This window comes from Columba livia, chromosome 10 (genome assembly GCF_036013475.1).
Source record: "Columba livia isolate bColLiv1 breed racing homer chromosome 10, bColLiv1.pat.W.v2, whole genome shotgun sequence".
NCBI classification, from domain to species: Eukaryota; Metazoa; Chordata; class Aves; order Columbiformes; family Columbidae; genus Columba; species Columba livia.
The window spans coordinates 18751095-18776477 of NC_088611.1; the positions used below are offsets into that span (position 1 = coordinate 18751095).

The 25383-nt window shown below is 46.9% G+C and overlaps 1 protein-coding gene across 7 annotated transcripts in view; it reads left to right on the plus strand.

Moving 5' to 3' along the window:
* The window catches only part of GRIP2 (glutamate receptor interacting protein 2), a 248993-nt gene that overhangs the window by 210139 nt on the left and 13471 nt on the right, over positions 1 to 25383 (plus strand). For 6 of the 7 annotated variants that reach the window (XR_010475140.1, XM_065075603.1, XM_065075605.1 and 3 more), the window contains exons 10-19: positions 36 to 161; positions 1052 to 1204; positions 1409 to 1595; positions 6484 to 6629; positions 7296 to 7376; positions 14319 to 14385; positions 15184 to 15329; positions 15620 to 15764; positions 20302 to 20441; positions 22331 to 22507. Coding sequence is in view for 6 of the 7 variants with exons in the window: in XM_065075603.1 (XP_064931675.1) it covers positions 36 to 161; positions 1052 to 1204; positions 1409 to 1595; positions 6484 to 6629; positions 7296 to 7376; positions 14319 to 14385; positions 15184 to 15329; positions 15620 to 15764; positions 20302 to 20441; positions 22331 to 22507 (1368 nt within the window). In the remaining variant the exon portion in view is untranslated. The remainder of the gene's footprint in view (positions 1 to 35; positions 162 to 1051; positions 1205 to 1408; positions 1596 to 6483; positions 6630 to 7295; positions 7377 to 14318; positions 14386 to 15183; positions 15330 to 15619; positions 15765 to 20301; positions 20442 to 22330; positions 22508 to 25383) is intronic. The other variant, XM_065075604.1, reaches the window with a different exon arrangement.

The following is a 25383-nucleotide window of genomic DNA, read 5'->3' on the forward strand; positions in this document are numbered from 1 at the left end:
CCTGTGGTGATTGCTGCTCCCCTGGGTGCCATCAGTTAAGGTGCAGAAGAGTGACCACCACCACTGCTGGGACCCCTGTGTCAACTACTGTCATACCCACCATCCCGGGCACTGCAAGACACCCACTTGGAACCAGACATCTGGACAGGATTACTGCAAATGTAACCTCAGCACATGATGTTGCCCCCACCCCTGCACGTGTTCATTCATGTTGTGCCCTCCATTTCTTTAATACCCAACTCTGTAACCTGGCTTGTCACTCGTTTCGTCCTTGGTCACCTGGGGCTGTTTCCACAGGTCCAGTGCTGAAGTACAAAACCAGTATGTGCAGCCCAGCACACGCAGATCCGGTAACAGCACTGAGAGCCGTGTGCTGGGCAGCCTCTGTCTCCCATCCTCTAACCCCCCATCCCAGTGCCCAGTTTCATGTGGCAAAAACGAGTTGCTGTGGGACAAGGAGGACATCTCTGGTGATGTGTAGTAGCGGGATGCATCCAGCTCAGCTCTGGTGCCACACAACATGTTAGCAGCCAGATTACGGCTGCTTCAAAATCTGTAAACACACCTCTTGAAAGAAATAGGCTCTGTTCAGCCCCAAGTTTCTTGTCTTATGACAGTAAGACAGGGAGGAGGAATCATCGCACTGTGTCCAAACTGTGGGAAGCAAACAGGGCAGCCCAGTTGCCCAGCAGCTCAAGTTCAAGCTGGGGTTTCTCTTTGTGAGTGTTTAAGATTCATTAGTGCCATGGTGCCAACCTGCTGTTGGCTGCCCTGCATCCGTGATATGCTTCTCACCTGGTGGCCTGGGTGCCACAGTGACAGGCAGCCCAGCCACGGGAGTCAGTGCACACCAGAGAGCAATGTCCATCTGAGTCCAAGCCCACTTTCAGCTCTCCTGGAGCTGCAAGTCCAGGACAAGGTTCTCACCTTGTCCTGAGCCTGGGAAGAAGGAGGTAGTCCAAACACATTAGGTGTTTGATGAACGCCTATTAGATGAACCTGCTGCCATGCTTCTCTGCACACATCCTTAACGTCGTCTGTATTTCCCCAGCTCTGGTGGCTGCCAACTTCTCGTCTCCCACCATGAACGCGCAGGGCTTCCCGTGCCAGAACTCCAACACGCTACCTCGCAGCTCCCACCCCATGAGCCCCCGTACCACCATGCTGAGGAGGAGGCAGAAGAAGAAGGAGCACAAGAGCTCACGTAAGAGAAGCAGTGGGCTGGGGTGTGCATGCTTGCTTTGCTGTCCTTATTGTTGACTTAGCTGGGGTAGGACTGCTCATCTCAGCACAGTCAGTGCCTCTCTCATCCTTGGTCACTGTCCCCACCAGTGCCAGACCGAGGTCCACGACCAGACCTGCTATGTTGACTGTGGCCTCCCTGACCTTCTGCCTCTCTCTTCCTCAGTGTCGCTGGCCTCCAGCACGGTGGGTCCTGGCGGGCAGATAGTCCACACGGAGACAACAGAGGTGGTGCTCAGGGGAGACCCTTTGAATGGCTTCGGACTTCAGCTCCAGGGAGGCATCTTTGCTACTGAAACCCTGTCTTCCCCACCTCTCGTCCGTTTTATTGAGCCCGACAGCCCGGCAGAGAGGTTAGAGACCTTGCCCTTGGATGCTGATGGTGCTGCTGCTGAACATTTCATGGTTTGGTTTGTTTTCTCTCCTCAGAGGCTCATGTAGATATTTACTATCATCTTTGTAATATCTCCCATTCTTCACTGGGCATGGTTTACTGTCACTGCCATTTCTGCACTCGTCGGCTGACCGCGGCCTCCCTCGCATCCCAGGTGAACGTCTTGGCACCAGGCTGCGGCTGTTCTGGGAGGAGGAGGAGGAAGGGAGCGTGTATCTGTGGGAGACAGCCATTCCCATTCCTTTTTATTATTTTTTTATTTCTTTTTGAAAGATGAAGCTTTTGTCTGGGTGCAGAAAGGGGGAATATCTAAGTAAGTGGGCCTAGCAAAGTGTTTTCTGCCAGGTTTCATTGTAGCAGTATAAACTGGCTTTAAAGCCAAGGTTTTGAACTGCAGAGGAGGGTTCTGGTCGAGAAGCAGGTGGGTGCTGCATTTAAGGACTCTTGCTTTTGCTCAATAATGCTGGGAAAAGAGCAGAATGGAGGAGTGTCATTAACTGCTGCGTGTCACCCCTTGGGGACACTGGGAGCAGTGGCTGCTCCAGCAGCCGAGTCTCAGCTCAGGAGCTCTGGCTGCTCTGGCTAAACTTCTCCCCATACCCTTGCTGGCTGGATGTAAAGTCTGCCCAAATATCTGTGTAGGACAATGCAGATGCCCTGTAGTGAGGTTTTTCTCACTAAAGGGATCAGGTCCCAGCATGGCTCGAGCTCCTGCAGAGTGGAAAGGAGAGCTGGTTTTGTTAGATGCGACAGTGAGGGGTGAGCTGGCACTTAAAGCCTCGTACTGGTTCCTCTTCCCACCTGTGATTTCCACTGGTGGCCCATCCTGCCGAGGGTGCCTGAGGTTCAATGATTTGCCAGTGCTCAGCACCTGCTGCAGACCCTTCCTGGGGAGGAGGAGACTCCAAGGGTCTCATCAGCATGTGCTGATGGTTGGTATCCTCAAGCCAGCCCGACACAAACCCATGGGGAGTCATACATCTGGGAAAGCACCTGCAAAAGGAAATGAGAGTCCTTGATGTGCAGAGTGGTCTTGGTGTGGGAGCTCCTCCAGGCAGCCGATACAGGGGCAGGGGAAAGCGCCAGTGCCTGGTGCTTGTGTCTGTGGGAGGATGGGGACAAGGGGCTGGCACAGGAGAAAGAGTTATGCTGCGTGATGCAAGCTAAGAGAGCTTTCAAAAGCCTTTTATGCTTTTTGTTTGTTTTCAAACAGAGTTTAAAAAGGAAAGTGATGGTATTTTGTTTTGGTTGGTTGGTTGGTTTGGTTTATTTTATCCTCTATTACCAGGGTGAATTGGGCTCACATTGCAAAGCACCAAACTCCTTTTATAAATCAGGCAGCAACAAAGCCTGCTGTCCCAGGGGAGGAGGGAGATGTGCAAAATCCTTTGGTTTATGCTCTTGCCGAGCCTGTAGTGAAAGCAAAGCCTCGTGGTGCAGTCTTGCCCAGCTCTAATGTGTCACACACTCCGCTCTGCCTCTTGGCTGCCCACCCAGCAGGATTCGCACTCTCCTGGCTGCTGCTTTCTGGCGACAGGGAGCAATCCTCTCTGCTTTTGCAGCCTGGATTTGATTTGGGGATTAAATCTCTTAGACCATGCGTCTTTCCTCCCCAGCTTGAAGTAATAAGTGCACTGGCTTTGCAGCAAGGTGAAAAAGGCAATTTTATGTTTTCATTTCACTTGTTGTTTCTTGCTGTCCCACAGAGCTTGTTTGTTCCATCCTTCCTAGATACCATGCCCTTGAGAGGTTCTGTATAAGTGCTGCCCAAGGCATTAGAACCATTTTTTTCCCCTTTACCAAGCTGGGCTCTTGGCTGAGCTATACTTTTTCTTGTGCTGCACTTGTTGCCCTTTGCAAAACAGGGTTTTGGTGGAGATAAAGGGATCAGGCTCAGCAGCTGGGCTCTGTTCTGCATTGTTTGCACACTCCCATGCAAGACCTGCAAATCTAAATGTGCTCTTGCACAAGGGTGTGATCCATAATCGCTTTGTCCGTCTGGCTTGCCCTGGCGAAGCTGCCTCTTGGGTGTCCAGCAAATTTGAGTGCTACGAGGGAGCAGGATGGTATTGCCCTCTTTTCGGGGAGGTTGGGCTGCCTCGTATTTATTATCTGCTTCGTGCTAGCTTGTGGCAGGCGGTTTGAAGCAAAAGCTCTAAACTCCCTGACTCGTGATTTGTTTTACAGCCAATAGCCTCTAATAGATCTCCCTCCCCACCTGTTGTTTTCTGGGTGCAAGATGAAGCCTTTGGGCTCCAAATGAGACAGTGATTCAGCCCCTGTTATCAGCAGGGAGGGTGGAATAGGAAGATGTCTGACATCCCTTCTTGGCTGCCTTGAAACACACAGCTTTTGTGTCCTTCCTCCCCCAGCTGTCACTGACAGCAGTGGGAGACTATCTGGATTCTCCATCCTGGTATCCAAAATCAATGCTTCCTGCTGAGTTACATGTTTTCTAGATCTGCTTAGACACAGTTGTTTGATCGTTGTGTTTCTGGCTTTTGAGTATGAATAGTTTGTAAGAGGGAAGTTTGGCAGCTGGGTGAAGCTGTCTGCAAAGCTTTGATCTCCTGGGGGCTGGGACCTGCCCACTGCCATGCAGATACAGTTGTACAGGCATACACAGATGCAAAAGAAATAAGACTTCTGACCTAACAGAGCTATTGGCTATAAAATACCCAGGCAAATCCACCATGAGTGAAGAAACAAAAGAAATAGTTGTTTGTGAGACGGTAGCTCTAGTGAGAAGGGTGGAAAGTGTTTGTTTTCATGCTGAGTAAAAGTGTCCTGTGATCTCTCAGCCCTTGTGGCTGAAACGGTGATGCCAAAATGGATTGTGTCCTTGTGAGACCTTGAAATGACAAAGTGATGTCTGTGTGATGCTGGTGTTGATCCTTCCTTTCCAAAAGGTGCACTCTGGCCATAGGAAGAGGGTTCTCGGTGCTGGAGGAGGCATCTCTGTCATACTCCTTGCCATCTTCATATTTATAAGCTGATATTTCCAAGCACAACTATGTGGCTGCATAGCCACAAGTCCAGTAAAGGACCGTAATTAAACTTGATGCAATTTATTCGCAAGGGTGGATTCATTTGTACACCATGGAGTTGTCTGTCCTAATCCAAGTCTCCTTGAACAAACACTTCTGAATTTACATACCATAAAAAAACCGGCATTTCTCCATGGGTGGCATGAATTCAGGCAGCAGCATAAATATACTGCAAGTTTGATAGCTTCCTACCAGTAAAATAACCTCCCTGGGCTCTCTCCAAATTTGCTCGTATCTCTGCTTTTGATGGGCCACTGGCAAAAACTGATGTGCTTGTGCATTTCTTTTGAATTTGAATGTTTGTATTTTTTCTTGATAACCTGGCCTCTCATGTATGTCCTGTTGTTTGGAGGTGAATAATACAGCCAGTGTCCCTTGCTTTTGATGTTATCTTCATGTGGCCAGAAGCTGCAGTACCATGTTTTCTTACAATTGGATTGGGTGTGAGTGATGAAGAGTGGCTGGAAGGATTAGTAATAAACTAAGCTGTCTTCCATGAAGTATCGGTGGAAGGTGACATCTAGAAAGGACAGGGCAAAGGATGTACTTGATCTTTAAAGAGCAAGGGAATAAAGATTCTTTGGAGAAGGCTCAAAACAGGATAGTTGATGCCTTCTGGGAAATCTTTATGGTAAAATAACTACAAATGCAGAGGTGAGCCTTAGACTTGTTCCCAAAACCTTTGACCCATTCTGGAGACCCCTCTGTAGCTTACGTTAATGATGGATGAGGAGTGGTTTCTCAAGCTCTGCTCAAGTGGACAGCCTTACAAATGTGAGCAGAAAATCTGGAAAGATGTGGTTATAGCAAACAACTTATGAAGGATGAGGAGGAGGAGGATGAGCAACCCACTGCCCATGGCCAGTCATGGGGAATGCTGCGCTCTTGATTTTTGTAGAGCCATGGGCTAGTTCAATGACATGGAAGATTGTCTTGCTGGTGTTATATGGGGGGGAGGCTACATTTTGGATGTGGTCGTTCATGTGTGAAAAAAAACTTGCTTAGAAATATAGAGAGGGCCCAAGAGACAAGCCATGCTTCAGCAGTGGATCTCCAACATAGCCTTGCCATCGTTGTTTTTCTTCCAAAGTAAAAAAACCTGCTTATCTGTGCTCTTGAAGAACACATGTCTAAGCCAAAAACTCCAAAGTGCCAGTTGTGGTTATACTGGCAGGATATCGCATGGGAATAATATTGACCTTTCAAGGCAGTTAAACAGTATCCATGTACATTTGGCTTCCAGAAATGCAATTACAAGGGATAAATGATTATCTAATTTGCTGAGATGTTTCAGGGAGTTCATTGGATTGTAGCTTCAGTCATTATTAGCCATGTATTAAACAGAGGAATCCGTGCAATTTTCAGTGCCATTAGCTTCGGTTTCAGAGGGTGCAAGCACATGGAAAGAGCTGTATACTGTTACATAGGGTAGGAAGCCGCGTGCCCTTGCACTTACCATGTGCCACTTGGCCATGGTGTTGACTTTCAGGAAGGTGAGAGCTACTTTTTTTTCTTCCTGCAAGTTGCAGGAAATACAACCAAAATGCAAAGTATGTCTGAATTTAGGCAAACCACAAGGGTTTTCTGCCTTGTGACCTTCCAGGGGCGCTCAGCACTGGGATGGGCAGTGCAAAATGAGTTATCTTGTCTTTGGGGCCGCTTCTGCAGATTTGTCTCTACTCTGTCTGTGTAGTAATAGATTTTCCTGGCAAAAATAACTCATGCCTGGTTGCGGGGTTGTTTTTCTCCTTTCTTCTGTCTCCTTGTCCCCTTCCCCTCTTTTCCCAACATGAACTGCAGGTGTGGGCTGCTCCAAGTAGGAGACAGGGTCCTTTCTATCAACGGCATTGCAACTGAGGACGGGACCATGGAGGAAGCTAATCAGCTTTTGCGTGATGCTGCACTCACGAACAAAGTGGTGCTCGAGATCGAATTTGATGTCGCAGGTACGTTGCCAAAGGAATTTCTGCTCCTCGCTGCCAGCAGGACTCTGCCAGGGCCTTTACTAACCCGTAGGAGGGGGTGTATTCACACAAATACATGAGGTATTTGCTAGAGCTCAGAGGGAAGAGCAAGAGGACCCTGTGAGGACCTTTTCCATTTCTTGTTCTCTAATATGCACTAAGATGGGGAGGGTCCTTCTTCTGATCCCTTCATAAATGCCTTGTTCTTGCCACTTGGCTGTAAGGAGTAGATGAAGAGGCCACCTGCACTTTAATTATTTGCCCATTACTATGAATAATATTTATGTTAATTTATGGCCTTGGAAGCAAGGAGGAAGCCAAAGCTATTGGCTGGGGCTAATGTGCAGCTCGGTATTACAAAAAAAAACCCAAAAAACAAAAAAAAAACTTTTCCTTTTACATTGACAGCTGCCTCAGTCTTGAAATACAGCTTGATGTGAGCTCTTCACTTGACATTCAGAGCAGGTAGTTTTAATCAGAATCCAAATTTTAACCTGAAGTCTGCAGGGCCTCGAATAGCAACCTTATTTGAATCAATAAAACTGGGTTTTATGGGCTTGTTTTTCTTGGTTCCAAAGAAACCATCCATTCAACTGAAAACTCTCTCTCTTCTCCTGTTTTCTTTTTTGTCTCTTTTTGGTTTTATAGAGTCTGTCATACCCAGCAGCGGTACTTTCCATGTTAAATTGCCCAAGAAAAGGGGTGTAGAGCTTGGAATTACAATTAGCTGTAAGTATTGCTCAGACTTGTGCTTGCAGTTGCAAGAGCCGCTGCTTTTCCACCCTGGCACATCAGAGGGGCCCAGCGGAGAGAGAGAAGATTCTGTGGGGATTCCTGACAGTGCTTGTAGTGCTTGTGATTTATCCCAAACTGAATTAGATGTGTGGTCCCTGCCTGCCGCAGAGAAAAGCAGCTGCATGAAGGGTTGGGCCAAAGGATCGTAGAATCATTTTGGTTGTAAGAGACCATCAGGATCATCGAGTCCAACCATAACCTAACTCTGGCACTAAACCATGTCCCTAAGAACCTGATCTACCTGTCTTTTAAACCCCTCCAGGGATGGTGACTCAACTATTTCCCTGGGCAGCCTGTTCCAGTGCCTGACAACCCTTTCTGTGAATAAGTTTTTCCTAATATCCAATCTGAACTTTCCCTGGTGCAACTTGAGGCCGTTTCCTCTCATTCTACATCTGAAATGGTCAGGTGGTCTGTGCCACGGGCTTATAGTACAGTATATTACTAGTCATATTATTTTTATTTCCTTGCTCACATTCGTATTATGTTCCTGTCTGGGTCTTGTGGGACTCTTGCCGGGGAGGGTGGAGGGAATAAAGCAAGAGTGAGGTGAACCCACAGCTTGAAGGGTAGAGAGGAGGAGGAGGATGAAAAGGGTGGATGGTCTTAGAGGTGGGGGAAGGCACTATAGTGGCAGGAGAAGGTGCTGGGCAGGGTTTGCCAGGAGCCCTTGCTTTGACTAACCCCAGCCATGGAAGAGGAGACCCCTGTGCCACGATTTGGTGGGTGCTGAGAGAACAGGACATAAACCTTTTTCTTTCTCCTCTCTCTTTTCTGTTTCTCTCTAATTATCTTTGTTTCTCTCCTAAAGCATGTTTTTCATGTGAAGACCTTTTGGCTTCTTTGGAGGGGATGCTGTACGGGGATGATACAGGCAGATCCATCCCAAATTTCTGGCTGGCCAGGAGTCTTGTCTTGCATCAGTTAACATTTCATTTATGAAATATGAGCAGGTCTTGCGTCACTCATCCCACTTTCCCTGCTGGGTAAACGGAGTTGAATCATCTCAGATTTGCTGTGCCCAGAGGCTGCCACCACCTCTCAGCTCAAACAGAGAAACTTGTGAGACTGCAGTAATGGGATCTTGAGTCTGAGCTCCCGGGAGCATGGACCCAGCTGTGTATGGGGAATGCAGTTGCTAGGGACACTGTAAAAAGAGGTTTCATTAAAATAGATAAGCAATTTATAATTACATCTTGGCATTTACAGCATTAGTCAGTGAGTTAATTGGAGGTGTTCTGGTCTAAGTGGGGTGATTCTCAGGAGTGACTCGAACATCGACAGGGTGACGACTTTGCGCCCTGTGTTATTTCTTCTCATTCTTCCCAGCTTCCCCTATTTGTGCCACAAGGATAATCCTCAGAAATAGCAGCACAGTATTTAACATTTAGCTTGGTAGCAATTACTCTCTGAACACATCAAAGTGCTTTCAGAAAGCATCAGGGTGCCCGTAAGGACATTTCAGTGGGGGAGTGGGGCACAGCCCAGTGCAGCAGCCCAGCCCGCTGCGTTGGCATCGCCATTGCAGGTAGCAACCCAGGATGATGGATCTGGGAGCAAAAAACTGCTGGCTTGAGCAGGGGTTTCACCTCATTTCAGCTTCAAAGCTTAGTTTTTGCCAGCAACTCCCAGGTTCTTTTTGCTCTCCAGTTGTTATTGTGGAGTCTCACTTAAACGGGACCTTCTTCAGGTGTGCATTTACACTTCAAATGTATTTTTATGTTGAAAATATTTTCATTTGAAATTTGTTTAAAGAATTGATTTCACACACTTTTTGGAAATCACTTCCAAATGAATAGAAACTAACCCCTGGGTTTTAAATAGTTAGATACCCATTATCTAACTACAAAGCAATTTTCGAACAATATAATAGATTTTTGATTGTTGAACACATTTGCAGGACATTGTTGAAGTGATCCATATGCATAAACTTAAGATGTATTTCAGTCCTTTGCTGAATCAAAGCCAAAATTATATTTACAACTGGAGCAAAAAGCCAGCCAGAAAATGCGGTGGCAAGGATGAAATGCTAGTTGAATTCTAATTCTGTTTTCATATATTAGTCTGGATAAGCCTACGTCCACATGACCCTTAGCAAATTAGATCATCACTTTGTCACTCTGCCTCTGACTGGGCAGATAAATATACCAAACATTAAAACCAAAGCAAGAAGCCTTATGGTACCTCCTGCAGGGACATGATGTGCATGCGGGAGTGTGATGCAAGAGAAAAGAGGTAAAAATAACTCTGTTTTGCTCAGTTCCTCCTGGTTCTGCTAATTTGGATGCTTGTATAGATCTAGAAGCAGCTTTTACAGCTCTCCTTCTGACAAGGAAAAAGCGTATAACTGCTGTTCTATAGTAGAGGACTTGGCTTATTGGCCTCCCACGTTCGATTCCGGTTCCCTATTCTGTAGAACTTGGGCAGATTAAATAGATGACAAGCCAGAGGGGTCAGTAGAAGATCCCCCTGCACTGTTGTGGCCACAGAATTGGGTTTGTCCATAAACTTGGTGGTTCAGCTACACTGTCGATGAAAGATTAGTTGCTTTTGTTGAGTTTTACCTGAGCTTCAGCAGGTTCATCTGTAGTTAATTCCTCTGCTGCCTTCTTACACAGGCAGAAAGTGTTCTGACCTTAGCGGAGGAGCGCTACAGAAATAAAACTGATCAAGTCCTTGCTGTGCTGTGGCTCTCGGAGCTAACTGGGAGATGGGCTAAGTGGGGAGAGCAGGATTCTTGATGGATGCATTGGACGAATTCTTGTAATGGAGCTGGCTGTGGGAGGAATCATAAATCTGCTGGAAAGGTTCATAAAAGGGCTGAAGACCCAGGAGGTTTTTGGGGGAGCAGGGCAGGCGCTGCTGGGTCTGGGATGAACATGGAGGGTCTGTGCTTGCTCCTGGTGAGGGGCAGATGTTTGCTGAGGACATTTCATTGCCTACGTCTCAAGGTTTTCTAGAAAGAGAAAGCTTGGGCCAGGTGAGCCCCTGGTTGTGATCTGTGTGCACAGGTGGCTTTCTTCCCCCTGCTCAAACACAGCATAGCAGAGGGATGCAGCAAATTAAGACGCATGATGGAAATCTATGCATATAGCATTATTTCCCCTTCCATTCCCTGAAGGATGAATAGGAAATCCAGGGGGTGAGACTCTCACTGATTTCGCTTTGTATTTCTGTGGCACGATGCCCTGAAGTTTCATTTCAGTCTCCTACATTTGCTAAATGAAAATTAGCAAAGCAAAACACCAAAGCTGCCTTGTGTGTGCTGCCTCCTTGCACTTCGTCCAGGGGGTGACAGGACAAGGAGCCAGCAAAATCACCCTGATTTTCTCCATCCTCCGGTGCCTCGGGTTCTGTCCCAGGGAGAAGCTGCATTTGTTTGTAGAAAAACTGCTCTCCTTTAAGAGCAAAGCGTGCTCTCCTTTCTGCTCTATGAGGTTCAGAGAGCTGGATGGGCTGTGGAGCTCAACTGTTTGCAGAGACCTCCGAGGTGCTCAGAATGGTGAGGAAGCAAAGACTCAGTGCAAACTGAGGCTTTTGACACAGAGATGTGAAGATTCGGCTCTTGTCAGCCTGAACTACTCATCTCCATTAGCAGAACACGCGCCTTAAGTGCTCTGATCTTGCTGCCTGCATTCAGTTCTAATGATACAGTTACGCCTTTGTAGGTTTTCTGTAAATCTCTTACAAATTAAAATCTCCAGCAGCGAGAAGCTAATAGTTGTGTATTCTTGTATGTTCGATACCTGACCTCTTAAAATAAGATATGGATTTGTTATTAGCCTCTGGAAAATGATAGTTGATTACACAAAAGATTGCTCTTTGTGGTTGGTGTGTGGCTGTTTTGTGTGTTTGTGGTGTGGTGGTTGTTTGTTGGGTTTTTTTTTGTCCGTCTCAAATATCCTCTCCAAGGTCTAGTTGTGAAATTTGCTGCAGGGTATAGGTCTTTTCTTACTGCTTTTTAAACAGATATTGAAATTACCATTCATTTTAGATATGCAGTAATGCTTTATATAGCATGTTTATCAAATTACCTTTATATATCTTAACAAATCAATTCCTGTGCCCTTGGCGTGAAGTACTGCAGATAAGGAGTAGGTAGTATATCTGCTTGCAGGCGATAAAAACGGGATTTGGATAGATAGATAACTTCGATTTAGTTGCTTAAGCAGTGTAATCACATTCCTAGCGAGAAGATGAATCTGTGGGCTGAGCAACTCCAGCTTTGCTGGTGCTGGATTAACCTGGGCCCTGCCATCAGTCTCCTGTCGTATCCCCTCACCAGCATCGCAGCTTCCACTGAGATTTGCAGCTGATTCACTCTGGTGCTTTCACCGAAGTGGGATGTTCTATCCTGGTTTTGCTACCTGGAGATTTTGAAAGGAAAGAGATCTACAGAACGATAAATATCCTGCTGGAGGGACTGATAATATATGCGCCTGCTGCTAAAACTAATGAATGATAGAGGAAAAAGCTGGGTACTGGGGATTTGATTTTCACTGCTGCTTCTTGTAATAGATTCTGATTTGCTTTTATTCCTCTTCTCGTTCCTTAGTTAACCCAAGATTATTGGGTTTCTGATTTTGTTTGTTTTTTTCCCCTTTATAAATGCCCCCTTTCTGAAACATATTCTTATGGCATTGTTACAGTTTTTTTAATTACACGTTGGCAGGTGCTGCTTCGGCTTGGTCAATAACGAAGGGCATTTATGACGGGTTGAAGCGTTGATGCGTGTGAGATATGTGCTCGTGCTCCTTGGAGGGGAATAATTTACCGATTCAAGTCATTATGCATTCTATCAAAAACACAAACCGGACATGTGTTTCTGGCCTCATCATCCATCACAGAGTAAACACCAAGTGAGCCAGAATCACAGCAGAGGTGGCAAGAGACTGAAAGCAATTTATAAAAAGTAAATAACAGTATTGATCAATTCACTTTTTTTTATCACTGCCCTGTCACCACGGCCAAGCAGTGTTTTTGTTACGAGTTTCTCCCCCACCCCATGCTTTTACCTTCACCAGCTGTTGATTTATGGAGCTTTCTCTGGGCCACTGGAGCAGATTTAAACTCTCTTTGGTACTGGTAAAGCTGCCAAAAATACAAATGTATCTGAAAAAGAGCCTACTTCCCTCCTGAAGTGGTTTGCCCCGGCAGATGGAGGTCACAGCCAGAGTGGTGGCCGAGAGCGAGCCTGGGTTCCTGCACAGCAGCTTCTGCCTCCGTCTCTCCATCCATCTCCTCTCTCGACTCCCTTTGCTGCTGTCTTCATTTTATAGATGGGAAAGTAAGACCCAGAGGCAAGGCTGGACACCTGAACTGTGTCTTCCTGGAGCAAACAAATTACCAAGACAACGTCCTTTGGAGAGAAATAACTATACTGAATACTATAACCCACCACCAGGACTATGGAGATCTGCCCTAACCTCTTTCTGTCGCGCCACCTTTGCTTTGAAACTAGTAAACAAACCTTGCATTGAAAAGTATTTTTGCTAACCTGGATCGCTTTGACAGAACCAGGCTAGGGAATGATTAAACATGCAGCAATGTCAGCCCGACCCAGGGCTCAGGCTGTGCCAACAGGGTCTCCCATCACCACTGCTCGGACCAGCACATTGTGCACCTCTCTCAGCCACAAATATATCTGAATATATAAAATCAGTCCTGGTCTGACCTAACTTCTATACTCAGCAGTGCTGTGACTGAGATGGGCTGTGTTTTTTGTTCTGTTCAGTACAGGAGGTTTAGTTACATCTGAGAGAGAGTATCCTTAAAGGTGACAGGTCAGTACATGTGTTGTAAAATCTCATAAATGAAAATAAAAAACAGGAAAAGCCAGAGTGGAGAGGTTGCTAAGAGGAAGCACTTACTCCTTGATGTCTGAGTTTCTGCAGTGCTCTCTAACTGCTGTTCAGGCAGGTGGATCTCTGCGTCCTCGGCGCCACATGCATCACAGATATTTTAATCTCTGACCTGCATCTGATGTGTTCGGACGCCGTAAGTTTCTTCCTTCCCACGCAGCTTTTGCTGAGAAGCTCTGTCAGCTTTACATGAGACCATACGATTTCCATAGCAAGGCAGGAGGGAGTTACACGGTGTGAAAGGGACACTCTTGGCGTGTGTTTGGTGTGCTGATGGCAGGGAGGTCAGGAGGGGTTTGAGTCATAAATCTCACTTGGGTTTCTTAAGAGAGCAGCAGGTCTTGCAGGCAAATTCGGAAGTGCACATGCTCCTAGAGATGTGTACTTGCATCCCTCGTGGGCTGAAACAGTTATCGGGGCCAGGCAGGAGAAAAGAGTTGGAAGTGACCCCTTCCAGCTCCAGCACTAGGACCAGCCCTGATTTATCCTGTTGTATAATGAAGTGGCTTGGGGAGCTGAATCAGCTGGAAAACAGTGTTTTATCTAATTCTTCTTGGGTTATTTTCCATCTGGAAAATTTCCCAACCCACTTTACTTCAAGATCACAGAAACGCCTGTATTAACCCCGGTGCTGAGCTGGGTGCTCCCTTGGCAGCAGGGCTGATGTCCAGCTGCCACCATAGCCATTGCCACTTGCTGTCTCCCATCAGAGACGTGGGTGAGCGGGTGTTTAACAGTGCTGGGATGGGGCAATCCCACCTTTTGCTGCTGGACACCCTTCGGGAGGAGGCAAAAGGCAGCAGCTAGCTAACTTGGGCAAAAGGCGACCAGAACATGTTTGCAGGGTTTCATATTTTTTTTTTTTTCCCCCCAATATGTCTTCCAGAGTGTGAAGCATCATTTTGTCAAAGGAATATAAATTCCCTTTCTTTACAACTCCTTCTCCCCATTAACCACCCCTGTCCTAGAGAGCAGACTCAATACCAAGCTTTTTACCCATGTGTCTCTTTTGCAGCTGCAAGCAGAAAGCCTGGGGAGCCTTTGATCATCTCTGATATCAAGAAGGGGAGCGTAGCACACAGGTCAGTGCAGAATTCCCCATCTGCCAAACCCATCACAAAGTGTCCAGCCCTGTAATGAGAGGTAGAATGAAGCCCAAGCAGCAGTATTATACTTGGGTCTGAATTTTGGCAGCATCCAAGGAGATTTCAAACTAGAGGTTTGTCTTAGACCACAGTAGGGTTTGTGATAAAAATGATCTGTATTGAAGCAAGTAGAGTTGAGCTAATGAAGAAGGTGGCCGGGGCACCGATTCACAGGTCGGTTAACTTCATAGGAGATGGATGTTTAGCATTAAAGGGCATGTGGTAAAGGGCTTCATATATCCCATAGTGTGCTGTGGCTCATCAGGTAGTTTACTCTGTCTCAGCTCCTGCTCAGGTGAGTGAATTGTGGGCACTGGTGGAGAACTGTGCAAATAACTCAGCATTTATTGACTTCACCTCTGATCTCAACATCTCATAGCAAGGCTTTCAGAGGAATTTAGTGCTGCCAGAGGGCTCATTTCTATGAGTGCTCATACAGGAGTTTCCATAGAAGGTAGAATATCCATCAGTTAAACATCAGGCATTTTTCAGTGCTGTAGGTTACCCAGGCTGTATATCTAATTTTCCTCCCTTGTTCTGTGTTTATGCACCCTCTGCACAAGCTTCCTCTCTTTAAGTTATAATTATCCCCGACTCTGTTCATGGTTGTTTCTCAGGAAAGATCAAGGGCAATAAAAAGTTAATATTGTCATCACCACCCCAGGACTGAACGCGTCACAGGATCTGAAATGCAAATACAAATGTACTTTTAGTTTTCTTTTCCTTTCCACGCAGAACTGGAACTTTGGAGCCGGGAGACAAGCTGTTAGCCATTGATAACATCCGACTCGACAATTGCTCAATGGAGGATGCTGTGCAGATTTTAAGGCAATGTGAAGACCTGGTCAAATTGAAGATTAGGAAGGATGAAGATAACTCTGGTACAGAAATCCTGATGCAAACTTGTGCCTATCCACTGTAATGACATTTCCCAATAGGTAGTGCAAACCAACAACGATAAGGGCTGCTGCCTGTCTGGTCATCACTTTCCGATTGATTATATTCTATTTTTGTTATTCTGCCCTTAAATAGGGTCTAAATGGTTAAAAGCCTATTTTGTATGAGTGTGGCTGGAGACCTCAGGCTTTTGCTTCTAAATGTTGCAAGTCTTTCTTATGACCTCTTTTATATGGCTAATTAAAAAACTCAGCATTCCTCTTTTCTCTTTCAGATGAGCAGGAGACAACCGGTGCTATTATCTACACAGTGGAACTGAAGCGATACGGCGGCCCCTTGGGAATAACCATCTCCGGGACAGAGGAACCTTTCGATCCCATTGTCATCTCAGGCTTGACTAAACGAGGGCTGGCAGAAAGGTGAGGTTTGGGGGCAGAGGGGTTGAACTGATGCAGGAAGGGACCTTGAACTTTGCAAAATTTCCTCTGCTGTCATTAACTCTTCTTAGGTGTTTTAGTCTGCTAAAAAGGAAAGGTGCTACGAAGGTACCAAGCGCTGCAAAGCAGGGGCAGCCCTGTTGTTCTGGTTCTGCAGACCCACGTGCAGGAGCTGTGGGGTGGTTGGGACTGAGTTGTCAGTGCAATGAGAGAGGCTCAAAGCAGGACCCTTCTGGAAACACCACATCCAGTGTGTCAGTTGAATCAGCAGCCAGGAAAATGTATTTATCTGCCCCTTTTCCACGGAGATGCTTCCTGGTCTGTGTGTTACTGGGCACATGTTGTGTGGGGAGAGTGCCCAGCCTGCCCACAAAACCACCACCCACAGACTTCGGTCCAGGACCTGCCTATTGCTAAACTGTAGCTTACAACCACGACAGCAGTGTGTCCTGTTGAAACCACAGAAATTCAGGAGTTTTTTGACCTGTTCTTGCTGGTTGCTTAGTCTGTTGCGGGTGGATGTATCTCAGTGCAGGGCTGGTGTGCCTCAAGCAGCAGACGTGTAGGTGCAGATTTACCTTCAGCAACCGGGGAGGTTGACTGTGTTCCTGTGTCTGAATATATGTGCACGTGTAGGATTGAAAGGATCAGGACTTTGCTGAGAATATAAGGTGGAACTGAGTCATACACTGTATTTTAATTGATCTGTCTATACGGTAGCTGTGACGTGTAAGTAGATAATTTCAGCACCCCTGACTCATGCTTCTCATAAGGTTGCTTTACACTGTGCTTCCTGACAGGGAGAACAGCAGCAAAACAGCCCTGAAGAAATAGGTGGAAAATGCTAGACCTTGGGGACATTTTGACTGCAGATCTGGCCGTTTGTTTTTTTCTGTTACAAAGCAACACTCAGCTGGGCTGTAAAACAGCTCAGTGCCTCTTTCTGCATTGGGCTCCTCGAGCTCTCACGACACTCTGCTGCTGCACGTTTCCATTGCTTTCCTTTGGTACAGAAAGCAGAACATCAGTGTCTCCCTAGTAGTACGGAAGAGGGATGGACTTAGTGATTCTTGTCTCTGGGGATTTTATATCACTGCTTGCCACTGTAGGATTCATCCTTTTTCCCTAGAAAATAATAGCCACAGAGGATCTGAGATTTTTCTGCATAGCAGTTCTGCACTGTACCTACAGCCCAGCGTGAGAGAGGGCGAGGACAGAAAGGCCGGACGCTGTGAGGTGTCAGAAGACAGTCTCGTGCCCTTGTTGCTCTCAGTTTCCTTTGTAATGCTGCTGCCGTTCCTCCCGTGAACTCAGATACACATCAGTGACTGCTCCACAGAAGTGTTGCGCAGGCAAGTGCTGCGGTACTGCTGAATTTTGATCAGGAGCTGGCAGGCAGTAAAGAACGAAAAACCTTTTGAGAAGGGCAGTGGAGCCATTCAGCATGTTCACTGTGGCCGAGTGACAAATGACAGTGGCTGCGCGGAGGAGCAGTGTGGGGACAGAGCAGCGCGGGGACTTCTCTGGGCAACCTTGTCTCGCTGAGGGGAGGGTGAGGATGAAGGCTGCCTGCAGGAAAGAAGCTGTTATTTTTTTTCTCCTGGGAGCAACAGAAGGGAGTGGATTGACCTTGTCAAGGGAAGAGAGGTGGTCCCAGTGTTATCCTAACTTGTCCTTTTCCTGCCATCGCTGCCCTTCCCTGTGCCACAGGTGCCATTAGCCAGGGTCTGAAGGGTAGGACAGGTTTCCGAAGGACAGGGATTTAACCCAAATCTGTGCCTGACTTTTTGCTGGAGCACAGGACATGTCTCAGCAGTGGTGGCACGGGGTGGACCGGATCCTGGCGTCTGGTAACGGGAACACGCTGGCTGCTCTCATAGAGGCAGGGCGGAAGGTCTGTGCTGCGGCGGTGGGAAAGGCAAGGTGTCCTCTAGGATCTGTCACACGTCTGTCACAGCAGGTGGCAGGCCATCTAAGCTGAAAAGGCTCCAGATTCAGACGACTTGGGTTTTATCTTGACCTTGAACGTTTTTCTCCTTGTACATGTCTGATGTCATAGAAACCTACAGAGGCAGCTCAGGTTGTCAGGTTGGTGTCAAGTGGTGACTCCCTCTCTCCCATGTTAGTCTGTGTTTCTCCTCCTTCAGTGCCTGCTGGTGGCTTTAGCCTGCACCATGGGACTTGGTTTCCGTTTTCTTGGTGATGTGCCTAAACAATACTGTTTAATTCTGGTTGAGGTGTAATGGTTCTCTGAAAGCAATTTTGGGTTATTTCTGGCATTTTAAAGTGCCTGACCAGACTCCTCTAGTGCCACCTGGTCAAGTAGAATGGGGGTGGCTGCAGGAGGGTTTTATCCAGGTGTGCTCAGCACCAACCTGTCTTGGCAGAGGGGAGGAGTGATGGTGACCCTGCCTGTGTGCCAAGAAAATCCCTACTACATGTGTACAGCCACCTCTTCTCCAGTGCTTCCTGGGAAGTGCCTGCAGACCGTTTTCCACCTTGTGACTTACCTGTTGCTCAATTCTGCTCTTGCACGTGTCCTCTGAGCAAGAAGGGACATGGAGCACTCTGCTCCTTGGGCTGGTTTGTGTTTGAGGGGAATTAAGGACTTGTCAGTGCGGATGGAGAGGCACAAGGGTCATTAGCTAGAAACAGCTTTCTCTGCCTCTCCCACTTGGCTTCTGTCTGCTGGTCCTCACAGGTGTAGGAGCGATAAAGGGCTCAGCACTCCGATTCAATGTGATACACGCAAAGCCATTTATTACAGAAACATGTCTCCTTATATATGCAACTATTCTCTAATCACGAATCCACACTCCAAGCATGGATTTGCTAAAGTAGTATCATGGGCAGTCCACACGCTGGAGCCCCACCGATGATAGGTCCGACGACTCACGCCATGCTGAGGCCCTGTTAATGAAGAAACGCCCCTCTTTCTCACAGCAGATTCTGTTCTCAGCTTCTCGAAGTGGCCTTGAGATTCCTTTGGGCCTGACTAATTCAACAACATGTCTCCTTCTAACGAAACCCCTCCACACACAGGGGTGCCTGGAGATGGCCAGATGAGAGGACTGGACTTTGATTTACTTCCCCCTCTTGAAGAAAAGTACCTGGCTGAACGAGACCTTTGTCTTTAATGGTTCCTGCGTTTTTCCCTGCACTTCCCCAGTTTCTGCAGAGCAGTCGTGTTCAGGGGCAGGTGGTCAGGCCGGTGTCTTGGGTAGGAGATGTGTCCCCATGCTGGGCTCAGGGCTACAGCAGGACGCCCGCAAATGCTGAACCACTGTAGTGAGCAAAGCATCACATTTAAACTGCCAGCAGTTAAGCTCTATTTTTTTTATTTTTGACTACGTAAATGAAACTTTTAAGACTAATACCCCTGTTCCAGTTTGATCTGTAATTTATTTGAATGCTCAAATTTTCCCTGGGGGCTTGTTCAGGCTGGTTTGGGTGGGACAAGACAGACACCTAGTGGCTGCCTGGCATGGCTGTGCCACTGTCCAGGCATCTCAGCAGCAGCAGGAGCGCAGACTGAACAGTCCTGCCTGCTGTTGGGCTACGTTTCCTGACTTGCTGCCCTTATAGTACATGTTTTACAGCAGCGTGTCTACAAAAGTTTCACATTTCAGGGAAAGACAAGCAGCTCTTTTGCCTGCGACAGTATATAAAATCCTAATCCTGCAGGAGCAGTGGTCCAATTTGGAGATGTAATCTGAGAGAGGTGCTTTGCCATCGACAAAAAGATATTACAGTCCGGATTTGCATCTCCTCTTGGCTCGATCACACAGGTTCCTGATCACTAAACCTCACAGTGCTGAGGCAGACACAGACGGATGGAGCAGAGCAGGAGAATTGCAGTAACTTGTTAGGTTTTTTTCCCTGGCTGTTGGTGAAGCCCGAGGATTTATTTAGCTGAGAGCAGAAGCCAGTGCTGTAACGTGCCTGTGCTTAAAACATGGTAAACTCTTCCAGAATGCTGGTCCTGATGGAGAAAGTCACAGTGGTGCAGCTGTGTGGGGGTGAGCTTTAAACACATCATGAGCTGATCTGCAACTGGTTCAGCTCATGCTTGAACACATAATCTGTGTGTGTTGGGCTATTTTATTTTTATTTTTAATTAATGGGTTTCTAGGTTTGTCTCATTGTTTCTTTCCATCAATATAAACATCACACACTGGAAATACTTGTGCTTTAGCACACAGACCCCCTTGCTTTGAAGAGTTTTGACTGTAAACTGGTCTGCAGCATCAGTTTCCAAGGGGCCTGGGACCCAAGGGGTGCATACATTCCTGTGCATATATTTATGTATATACACAGGGGGAAGATGGGAGGGGAACCCGGATTCCTGGTAATGGCGATGAAGAGGAAATCATGAGTATACAGTGTACCAAGGGGAAACCAAGACATATTTGAAAGCACTGAGAGTTAATATGCTATTGCTTCAAGCGACAACTTAATGACATGTCTCGCAGAGGCAAATTGCTTCTCTGAGGTTTCTAATGGTGCCTTTTCTCCCCAGAACCGGAGCCATCCACGTCGGTGACCGGATATTGGCCATTAATAACGTGAGCCTCAAGGGCAAACCGCTGAGCGAAGCCATTCACCTGCTGCAGATGGCGGGAGAGACGGTCACACTGAAGATCAAGAAGCAGACGGAGAGTGAGTTGGGGACTCTGGTTTGGGGTGGGGGGCGAGGGTGTACCCCATGTAGGAGCCTGGGCGATGGAGCAGGTACCGCTGTACCTTTTTGTGTTGGGGAAGGTGAGACAAGGCAGCATGGTCAGTGGCAAGGCTGGGGATAGAGGGAAAACATGGACTTTCTTTGCTTACAGATTTTTGAAAAGGCAACTCCCTGTGGTATTGGGGAGAGATTAGACAGCAGATTTATTGGAAATGATAATTTATTTTCAGATTGATACCTTGTGCCATTGGTACCATTCTCTGTGTGAGCATTTCACACAGAAGTGAAGCAGAAGATGATTTTAAAAGTAGAAGAGTGCAGGTTTGTTTTGTTTTGTTTTTTAAATATAACCCCCCAAAATAAGCAAGGGGACTCTGAGCTTATAGAATCCATGGAAAAAAAAACCTTTAATTCAACTTTTTGAAAGTGGTTTGCAATAAATCTTTTATGCCCCTTTTCCTGGTTCTTGGCCCTAAGATCATCTTTCAAAGCATCTACTGTCCTTCTAGAAATCCACTCCTCATTTCCTTGCCAAGCTCCCTGTGGCTGTGAAGCTGTTCCTCTTGACACAGTATCAAAGAGCAGTAGCGTATTTAGTACGGACAAGCCACTTTTTTGGGGGATGGAAAGGGGTGTGTCGGCAAAATCGAGGAACATGCGAAGTTTTCTCCCAAACTTCTTCAAAGTTGCAGCCAGAGATTTTTCCATGAAGTTCAGCAAGTAGCAGGTGAATTCTGACTGCATTTCTGTCTCTTCCCACACCCAGTATTTTCTGTCTATTTTTTTAAATTGTGGCAGTACAGGGGAATTGATTCCTCTTCAAGAAACCCCAGTCTTGTTCCCTGCAGCCAAGCGTCTTGATCCATGCTCTGAAATGCTCTTTTTTTCCCCCTGCTGACATTAGCATTGTCACAGCCACTCGCTGAAATAATTGACATGCAAGTGCCAGTTGGAGACTCGTTAATCATTCTGAGAATGAAGCAGGTGTAATTGAAATTTCAAGGTAATCTTGAGTTAATCACGGTGAGCAATCTTCTGAATACTCAGAAAACAGGGACTTTCAGGACACTGGGCTTTGTTTGGTAAAATAATCTGTCCTCATTGACAAATGCAGACTTTCAGAGGGCTTTTTAACCCAACTGCTGCGAATCGGAGATCCAGGGGCTGGATGGCTAACAGCATCTCTAATCAACAAGGACTTTAAAATATTCAGTACAAAGAAATGCTTGTGCTGAAAAACTATTTCTTGTGTAGCTTCTTCCTGAAATGGAATTTGATATAATGATAATAAGGGCCTGTTATTACTAAAATAATGAAAGGGAATGTCTGAGCTTCATCATCCACATTCAGCTTTCCATTTTCCACTAATCAGGGGAAATTCAGCCTCAAAATACCAGGCCCAGGGATTCCACTGTTGTCATGAGACTGCATGGGAGCTTCTGGAGAGGTGGTGATTAACCTTGAATTGATATCAGGTTGGACAATCTTGTAAGCTGTAACTTCAGCTGGGGTAGTTTGCGACCAGCTTGCATTGTTGTTGGAATCGCATTAAAACAACTGCTTGTAACAGAAAGTTTGCAGCCAACACCCCGACTAGAAGCTGCTCTAGGCCCTCTGAGAGCAGAGGAGCTTTGGGCTGTTTTGTGAAAGGGCCAACACTTCCCTGGGCAGGGCTGTATGGAGGAAGCTTCCAAAAGCACAGGAAGATGTTCTTGTGAACTGAGGTTTGGTCCCTACTCTGATACTTGGGAATCCTCAAGCCCCCATGATTGCTCCCTACATTCCATGGGCTTGCTCCCATGGCAGCGTAAGGCTTTCCACCAGGCTTGCTCTTTGTGCCTGCTAAAGCAACGTGTTCTGGTTTCAGAACCCTATCCCAAGAAGACGGGGAGTATAAATGAAGTGAGCGACCCAGAAGATGAACTGACGGACTCCCAGAAAACTAGCAAGCTGTCTGAGATATACTCCACCACGATTCCTAGCGTGGACAGTGCTATGGAGTCCTGGGATGGCTCTGGCATTGATACCGGGTATGGAAGCCAAGGTAAGCCAGCGTTGTCTTTTCTCAGAGGCCTCTGGGCCAAGACGAAGATAAGCAGAGCCTCCAAGCCTGTCTGGAGACTGAACATGAGTCAAAGCCTATGATCTGACCACATTTGCATGGCTTCTCGCTTATGGCAAGGAACAAAATGTATTTTAAGATGCACTCATGTGGTGCTCGGGGTTGGTGTCTGTGTTTTAGATTTTTATTGGCACATTACTTCTGGCTTATACAGCATCATACTGTTCACAGCGTTTTCAAAACCATTACAGTACTTTATAATTCACATAATCAGAGGAAATATTCACTCTCCATATGTCTTACAGAGTCCATAGCTCACTTTTAATTCTCCAGAGAGGCCATGTAGGACATATTAATCCTCTTCAGGATGTTTTAAAATCCACAAGAATGTCTAGTGACTAGAAGCACTTACTTAACAAAATAATTAAGGTAATACTACAAGAAGTATCTCTAACTCTCTAGTGAGTGATCAGATGAACACACATCTTCGAGGCCAGGTTTATGCAGCTGTGGCTTCTGGCAGACATATGGAATTGGGATGGAGGATTTTCTGGTCATGGGAATGGATTTTTACTTGGAGAAAAGTGCTGGAAAATAGTTATTCCAGTTCAGATTTAGTGACGTAAGCTAGTTTTAGCCCATGTTGAAACGAACCAAAACCCTGAATCACCGCTGTAAAAGAAAACCGGTGAAAAGACTGCTGTACGGAACAGAATGTGAAAACAGGGAGGAATGATGCAGGAGCAGTGTTGCAAAGCACCTTAAGTGTGCTGAGCAAGGCGTGTACCTGTGCCCACTGCGCTCTGACTTGGAGAAGTTCAGAGGACAGCATTGTGCATGTGTCTCTTCCACCATGTCTGTCTCTTCAGCCTCTGTTGGTCTGAGGTCTTAATCTGGGAGTGCAGTTGGGACTGGTGGCTTCATTAAGGAGGCATCCCCTGGCCTTCCTAATGCTGCAATCCTTCTCCATCTAATTGAATGCTAACACAAGTTGGACACTGGATTTAGCAAAGTGATTGCTTTTACCAGTAAATTGAGAACGAGTAATTGAGCACAGAACCCTGGGGAGCGGGGCTGATGCCAAGTTGCCCAACATCCACAGACTGCAACTTGGCTTCAGGGGCTTGCTCGTCTTCCCTGGTAATTGTATGTGGCTGCACGGTGACATGCCGGTGCTGGCTGGGAAGACGGAAGCTGGAAGGTAGGGACAAGGACATGCAGCATCTCCTGTGGGGTGGCCATGGAAGGCAGGATGCAGGGAGACCTGGGGGATGCACAGAGCCTGGAGACTGAACTTGACACCCCAAATGGAAAACTATAGATTGGGCTGTGCAGCCTTATAGGTTTTATGTTCATCCACGGCTTTAGGAAACGGGGCAAGGAAGGATTTGTGTTGGAGGGTGTTGGTCTCTTCTCCCAAGTAGCAAGTGATAGGATGAGAGGAAATGGCCTCAAGTTGTGCCAGGGAAGGTTTAGATTGGATATTTGGAAAAAATTCTTCCCAGAAAGGGCTGTCGGGCATTGGAACAGGCTGCCCAGGGCAGTGGTGGAGTCACCATCCCTGGAGGGGTTTAAAAGGCATTTAGACGAGGTTCTTAGGGACATGGTTTAGTGCTAGAGTTAGGTTAGATTATGGTTGGACTCAATGATCCTGAGGGTCTCTTCCAGCTGAAATGATTCTATGATTCTGTGATTTGGGTGAGGGAGCTGTGCTGGGCCTGGTGGGAACATGCCACCAGGTGGCTCTGAATCCCAGGGATCCAGCCTGTCTCCCTGGAAGGAGGAGGCGAAACTGGTGGCACCCAAGTGACAGCCCTGCACACACAGGTACCCCTGTGGTACCTGTCCCCCTGTGCCCTGCCCAAACCTGCTGCAAGGACCTGCACCCAGGGACCTCATTCTGCTCTGACAGGCAACGAATGCTCCTGACTGCTGTAAGGTGTTGGCAAGCACTTTTCTGGGGTTTTCTCCAGAGCAGTCTAACATTTAAAAACACACAGAGGAAACACTCAGCTGAGTGAAATAACAGGCCTTGGCATTTTCAAAGAAAGTTCTGGCGTTGTCTTTGGGTATTTCCAGCGCTCTTAGCTGTTTTGGAGGTCAAGTCTCCCTTAATTATGTGTTTCTCCGTTACCTCTTCCTGTTCGCTTGGCACAGCGTGTGATGGAAGTGTACAATGTTTCTTGGAAAGGCTGTGAGGATTTCTCTGAAACGGTGAATGGGCAGCAGGAGGTGGGCAGGGGACTCAAGAAATTAATTTCCACTGTAGGTGGCACTGACACTGCTGAGGAATGCTCTGTTTTGGAAGGTTTCTGTCCAGGCAGCTCCTCCTGAGACCTGGGGATCTTATGACTTGGTAGCGTTGGATTTGCATCTCTAGAGTGAGACGCCACAGTACAGAGGAGTCCTTGGGGGCAGACATAGCAAAACTTGCCTGATTTCATCCTAACAGTCCGTATTGATCTCCTATCAAACCTGAGGCCAGTCGAGTTTTTCCTCCTGTTCCTTGCTTTTCACACACATGTCCATGGAGCAGTTTTCTGTCCCCGCACCAGCTGATCCCAAAGGCTGATCCCAGGAGGGCTCTGCTGGCTGTGGGAATGGGCTGGTAGCTCTCAGCATCAGGGCTCTTCCTCACTTACCACTGCTGGGCACGTGGAGCTGGTGACCACCACCAGGTACCCTCAGCACCAGCACACTTGTTGAAGGGTGGCTGTTGCTTCTGGCTGCTGTGGATGTCGTTTCTTTGCTTCTATCCTTTTATATCCTATTACTTTTGTTGTGCTCTCCATTAAGTCCCAAAGACAGTTGAGAATCTAAATCAATATTTTTTTTTTTTTTTCCTAATAGAAATCAAG